The 6,279-nt window shown below is 33.0% G+C and overlaps 1 protein-coding gene across 1 annotated transcript; it reads left to right on the top strand.

Annotated features, from left to right (window-relative positions):
- Nucleotides 1–1,287: 1,287 nt before the first annotated feature.
- On the top strand, nt 1,288–5,976 carry LOC143568431 (uncharacterized). Its single transcript, XM_077054590.1, has 5 exons — nt 1,288–1,613; nt 1,771–1,962; nt 2,722–2,931; nt 3,989–4,475; nt 5,862–5,976. Exons 1-5 carry the CDS (start codon nt 1,314–1,316, stop codon nt 5,897–5,899), a joined length of 1,227 nt encoding a protein of 408 aa, XP_076910705.1. The 5' UTR covers nt 1,288–1,313; the 3' UTR covers nt 5,900–5,976.
- Nucleotides 5,977–6,279: the final 303 nt, after the last annotated feature.

Raw genomic sequence — 6,279 nt, 5'->3', positions numbered from 1 at the left:
TTACGACTCTGCCATTAATCCATCCGCCTCACTCCACTCCACTCCACTCCACTCCACTCCACTCCACTCCACTCTCCCTACATATATACATATGCATATCCAATACAATACAATACAACTTCCGAGAAGTAACCTCAGTCCCCAATATTATTATTATTATTATTTCCGTCCGTACATAAATCTCTCTCGAAAACCTAATCCTTCCACCACCGACTCAACAATCACTCAATCGATTGCCCAAAATCACAGGTATGATTATTGTTCTCTCAGTCTTTACGTCACTCCTTGTTTCTTTTACGCTTATTAGTTATTATTATCATTTCTTATTTATTTCATGACCTAGATGTAGTATAAATGTGCGATTGATGATCGGTTTAGCTGATTTATTAGTTTGATATTTCATGTGGCGAATCGATTTAATCAACTTGATATAGGTTTTTCAGATGATGTAGTGTAAATGGGCGATTGATGATCGTGTTAGTGGATTTATTAGCTCATGAGATTAATAAATTGTATATCTGTCTAACATGAAGTTGATTTTAATCGGTATTTTCGTATTTTTGTCTCTCGATGTTGTTGATTTTTTGCTTATTGTTTGATATTTCATGTTAAGTTTTTCAGATTATGTAATGTAAACGTGATTGATGATTGTTTTAGTGGATTTATTAAGTTTACGAGATTAATATAATAAATTGTATGTCTGTCTAAAATTCTGTTGATATAATCAGTTTACTCTTTGCTGTTTCATCAAGTGTTAATATTAAATCACAGCTAATTGCTAAATTGATTACTGTGAGTCTGTGATCAATGTTAGATTAAGTATCCAAGGTTTTGTGGTTGATTTGGAAATCTGGATGAGTTTTTTCTGTTTAGTGTTGTTAGAAGTTGATAAGATGTTATATTCTTCAGATTTAAAGGCTTTAATTATTCCTTAAAGCACTAGATTCCCCTTTTCTTTTCTCTGTGTCTGAACTTTAGCATAAAGATTAAAGACCACTATTTTGTTGACTTATAATTCAGTTGATTGACTCCAGAATCAATGGATGGCTTATGGGACCCTCCTTACCATGAAGGTTTCCACATATTTGCTTTTTATCACCATTCATTATTTTCTTTCTTTATTCATGGCATTTTATTTGATATCATTATTATTTTTGGTTCAGAAACTGAAGATACGATTTCATATTGTCATCCTTATGGTGGTCCACTGTCCCATTGCTTTATGCCTTTTTTATTATTTTAATTTCTTGGCATGTTGTTCCCCTAACAAGGTTATTATACATGTAGATGTTATCGAAGAGACGGAAAGAAATATGAAAAGCTGCATACAAGTGCTTGAAATTTTGATAAGCAAAGCAGATGAGGACATCATTGAACATGAAGAAGAGTTGATGGACTTACTGAGTCAACTCTCCTGCACTGATAAAGTATTTTCTGATATGTTCTCAATGTCTTTGAGATCAAAGATTGATTTCCTTGATACATCAATAAGGAAATTAAAAAATGGTGCTGAAAGTGAAGAGTTTTTGTCAACAAACAGGGAGCCTGCTGAAAGCATATATGACATACTCAAGTCTCTATTCTCTGATTATATACAAAAGAAAGATTTACAGGTATACTATTTGGATATTGATAGATACATATTTTTTTTGTCTCCATCATTAGCATCAACATTCATTTTTTATTTGCACATTATAGAAAGTTTTACTTGCATGAATTGCGTCTTTATAAAAGGGATGCCTTTTTATGTTTTCCCTTCAGAATCAAAAGTTTGCAGATAATACCGGGACTGGTTCAAGCTCCAACAGTAATGAGTGTGCAGACAAACAGAAGAAACAATTTGGCAGTTCTTCAAATGCCAACCAAATCAAGAAAGTCAAAACAGTCAACATCATTCCGGTGGAGAAAGAGCCAATTTCATGGGCCATTGTTAAGGTTAAAGAGGAAATGACAAATTATCATGTGAGTATTAATGATCTTCGTTCAATGATAGACAACGGGTCAAAATGGGTTGGGTCGGGTTGACTTGGCAACACTTTTTGTCTTCTAGTTTGTGCATTTTATATATAGTTAGTTTGTAAGATAATAAGAAAAGCTATATTAAGACACTATTAGAAAAACAGGTTGGTCCGGGTTGAGGAGATTATATGTGTTTTAAATACACTTTCGTGACCTTCGACCCGTTTGACCACTTCTGTTTTTGCTGATTTCTGAACTTTTAATGCTTTGAGTAGGGCTGTAAATGAACCGAACGTTCAGTGAGCCATTCGGCGGGAAGTTTGTCTCCATCTGTTCGTTTAATAAATGAACGCACGTGTTCGTGAATGTTCGGTAATGTGTTCGTTCGTTTATGTTTGTTCGAAAAAAGTTCATTAAAGTTTTTTATAGTATAAACAAATTATTATGCCAAGGGCTTAACTCTATATTTATTTTGGGTGATTTTGTGTAATGCTTGAGTATAAGAATGATGATTTTTAATGTTCAATTAATATATATCTGTTTGTGTTCATTTATTAAGCTAACGAACGAACATGAACAAATCATGTCCTTAATGAACATGAACAAGAAGTTCCGTTTGTCTGATTATCGAACGAACATGAACAAGGTCACATTCCATTCGGTTCGTTTACAACCCTAGGTTTGAGATAAAATACAAATCGCATTCACACATATACCTATAAAACAGGTCTTTTTAACTGTTGATATGATTCTGATATGCAGCACAACATTCCTATGCCTCTTTGTTGGGGCTCCACAAAGAAGACAAACAGAGAAGTGAGGAAATCGCAGATAAAGAGTCCAATAATAATGAAGAAGGATATTCTACTGAAAAGGACCCCCAAATGCAGCTCTGTATGCCTGAAAGGGCCGAAACCATCTTTGGAAACTCAAGGGAAGTTGAAACATCAGTTAAGCATAGTTAAGTCCCAGGTAATATTTCTTTAAAAAAAGTCTACATATAGATTCAGTGAAAGATGAAAATTTTGGATGATAATTGGTTTTTTGAAGTTTAGGTTTAAATAGAGGTAGATGGGTCACTTTTTGGTATGGGTAAAAATGAGCCACAAACTATTTTTGTCCACTTAGTTTTGTTAAATTCAGAAAGCGTTAATTGCGATTTTAAATTAATAATTTTTTTGATTAATTAGATTTTAAAGTACCAGCACCATTGTTATCTTTTGTGTTGAGTTTTCTTTAAACCAGGTAAACAAGATTACTTTTTATTTTATTTTTAATATTCTTTTATCTTTTGTAGAGATCAATTCAAACTCATTTACTTACGAGTGGGTCAATTTGGGTTGTGTTTTATCTTAAACGGGTCAAATTTAAATAGGTTTGTCTAAAAGGGTAACAAGTCAAGTGGGTCAAACGGTTGAAAGTCTCCTAAATGGACTAAAAAGTGTTGCTGGTCACCTCAACAGTGATGACTGATATTAACCCAAGTTCATTTAGTAGGGGTGTGCATGGGTCAGTTTTGGGCTCAATCGTGAAATAGAGAACCTAAAAACTCGGTTTATGAGTTTTTGAAAACAGTGATTTTGGTTTTTTCAGTTTTACCATTTTGGCTTGAAAATTTTGAACCGATAATGATTATGGCCCAAACAATGAACTTGGGACTAAATTTTCAGCCTTTATCTTTTTGTTTGTCAACAATTATTTGATTATCATAATTTGGGCTAATATATGTAGTTAACACTATTTATTAATTTCTTATAAACTACTTAAAAATTTAATATTAGAAATGAAAATCCATAATATCAGTTCAGTTTGGTTTTAAATACATGCAACACCTAAACTGAACCAAAAGTTCAGTTTTTATGAAAACATCAACCATCGGTTTTTGTTTTGTTTTAGTTATTCTGCTCCATGCACACCCCTTTCATTTAGACACGCTACCTAGTCTTTTTCCTTTTAAATAACTTGCATACCATATTGTTTCTTTCATCAAAAGTAGATACTTATATCAACTCTTATGAAATAATGCCAGATATACAATGGAAGCATGACCTTAGCAACCGTTCCTTATCAAGAACCATCTGAAGAAACAAACGCAGTGGTTCCTTGTGTACGACCACACGAAGAACCAAATGCAATAGTTCCTTATGTAGAACCACACAAAGAACCAAATGCAAAGCAACTTATTACAAAAGAACTAGATTCTCCTCCGGGTTACCCTAGCCCACAATCCCCCCAAAATCAAATTATCTTACGTCCCCGGACCCCATGTTCTACCCATACATACCAAAGGCGGAAACAATCTAATTCACAACAATTGCAGAAAAGTTCAAGTTCATTTCGTGCACTCGTTGTGGGCAACCCGTTTGATAGAGCTGAAACATATAGTAAACTGTACAAGGAAGATTATTACACTTTACCCGATTTACGGGCCATTGCCAAACAACAAAATTTGAAAGGCTATTATAAGCTTCGTAAAGCTGAGCTGGCACATGCACTAGGAATCAAGGTTATTGAAGGTGCGTGGCAAAAACCGACACATAACTGAAAAACACCGAACCGAAATAACTGAACCAAACAAAAACCAATGGTTTGGTTTTAAATTCTGTAAAAATCGAACTTTTGGTTTGTTTTGGTTTTGTGTGTAGTTAAAACTGAAAAAACTGAAACTAACCGAATTTATGGGTTTTCATTTTTCTATTTTGAATTTTATATATTTTATAAGAATTTAATAACGTTACCCGGATATTTTAGTCCAGATATACAATAATAAATAAATTATTTATTAACAAAAATATTTAGGCTCAAATTCATTATTTTTGGCCAAATTTTTTGTTTAGCTCAAAATTTTAAGCCTTGGTTGCAAAACTGAACCGAAACAAAAAAAAACGGAAATCGAACGGTTTTCAAAAGCTCAAAATCTGAAATTTTGGTTTTTGGTTCGGTTTGAGCCCAAACCGATCTCACTGTGCATGAAACGGAGAAAACCTATCCGCAACTGCAAAACTGAACCGAAATAACCGAATCTAAACAAAAACGAATGGGTTGGTTTTATCTTTATGCAAAAACTTAACTTTTGTTTAGGTTTCAGTCTTGCATATAATTAAAACCAAAAAAACCGAAACGAATTTATGTATTTTCATTTTTATTTTGAATTTTATATGTTTTTTAGAATCTAATAAATAGTGTTACTAAAATAATTTCGCCCAAATGGTATATAATAATCGACTAATTATTAGTTAAAAAAGATTTAGGCCCAGGTGCATTATTTTGGGCTTTTTTTTGCCCAAATGGTAACACAAAATAAATCAACCGAACCGAATTTATGGATTTTCATTTTTCTCTTTGAAATTTAAGTGACTAAAAGAATTTAATAAATAGAGTTACTAAAACTATAAGCCCAAATGTATAATAATCAGATAATTTAGTTTTAGGTCCAAATTCATTATTTTGGGTATAATTTTAATTTAATCCCAAAAACTTCAAGCCCAAATGGTAACACTAAAAAACCCAAACCGAACGGTTTTCAAAAACTCAAAACCGAGTTTTTGGTCCAGTTTGGGCCCAAACTCGACAGGGTAGCCTGTCAAGACGGGCAAAGTTTTAGTAGTTAGTACAAGTCGAAAAATCCATGTCGTGGTCAGTTTGGCAATTTATTTTATAAATAGCTATTTCGATAACTAGTATAAAAACTATTTCAGACTCAGGAGTTGCATACATTTGAAATAGACCTGGAGCAACTTTTGGCCGGTTCAGCCCTTTTGACTTGTGTCATGCTAACGACATTTTTCTAATTTGACCCGTTTGAGTTAAAACACAGCCCAAACTGATACATTTACAAGTAACGGGTTAGTATTTATGCCTCTAGATTATATTTTAGTAAAAGGGTTTGAATCTGCATGCAGGAAGAAGAAAGCAGCCGAAAAGAAGGAGACACAGCTAGTTCCAGTGATAAAGTGTGAGCCATAGAGATTCATGTTATAGGATTCTAACATCATTTCTAAAAAGGCTTATTTATAGATAGGGCTAAAAAAATGACAGAAATCATAGTAGAATTGACTTGCTAAATAGAATATAAACGGCTAGTTTTTTGTGACTAAACCATGTATGACAAACTCAATGCGGTTGGCTTAATAGTGGCTCATAGACTCATAGTTTGGTTAAGTTGGTTGGAGAGTTGGATCTTGGCCGCAATGACTTTATTAACAAGTTTTGTCTTTCATAAAATTAATTTATAATTCATTAGATGTTATCACAAAGAAATTATTTATTCTATAAGTTAAATATTGTTTAACGGTTGGGTTTTTCCGACTGAATAAACGT

The sequence above is a fragment of the Bidens hawaiensis genome, unplaced genomic scaffold, assembly GCF_021521415.1.
Source record: "Bidens hawaiensis isolate Kalapana, Puna unplaced genomic scaffold, B.hawaiensis_p1.1 tig00023990_1, whole genome shotgun sequence".
Classification (NCBI taxonomy): Eukaryota; Viridiplantae; Streptophyta; class Magnoliopsida; order Asterales; family Asteraceae; genus Bidens; species Bidens hawaiensis.
Note: the sequence above shows the minus strand (reverse complement) of the source record. Positions and strands in the feature narration are given on the sequence as shown.

Excerpts from the sequence above, each read along its gene's own strand:
- LOC143568431 (XM_077054590.1), top strand. The coding sequence starts at position 1,314 with ATGAAAAGCTGCATACAAGTGCTTGAAATTTTGATAAGCAAAGCAGAT. Across the intron at positions 2,932-3,988 it reads TAAGCATAGTTAAGTCCCAG|ATATACAATGGAAGCATGAC; the intron begins GTAATATTTCTT and ends AAATAATGCCAG. Across the intron at positions 4,476-5,861 it reads AGGAATCAAGGTTATTGAAG|GAAGAAGAAAGCAGCCGAAA; the intron begins GTGCGTGGCAAA and ends ATCTGCATGCAG.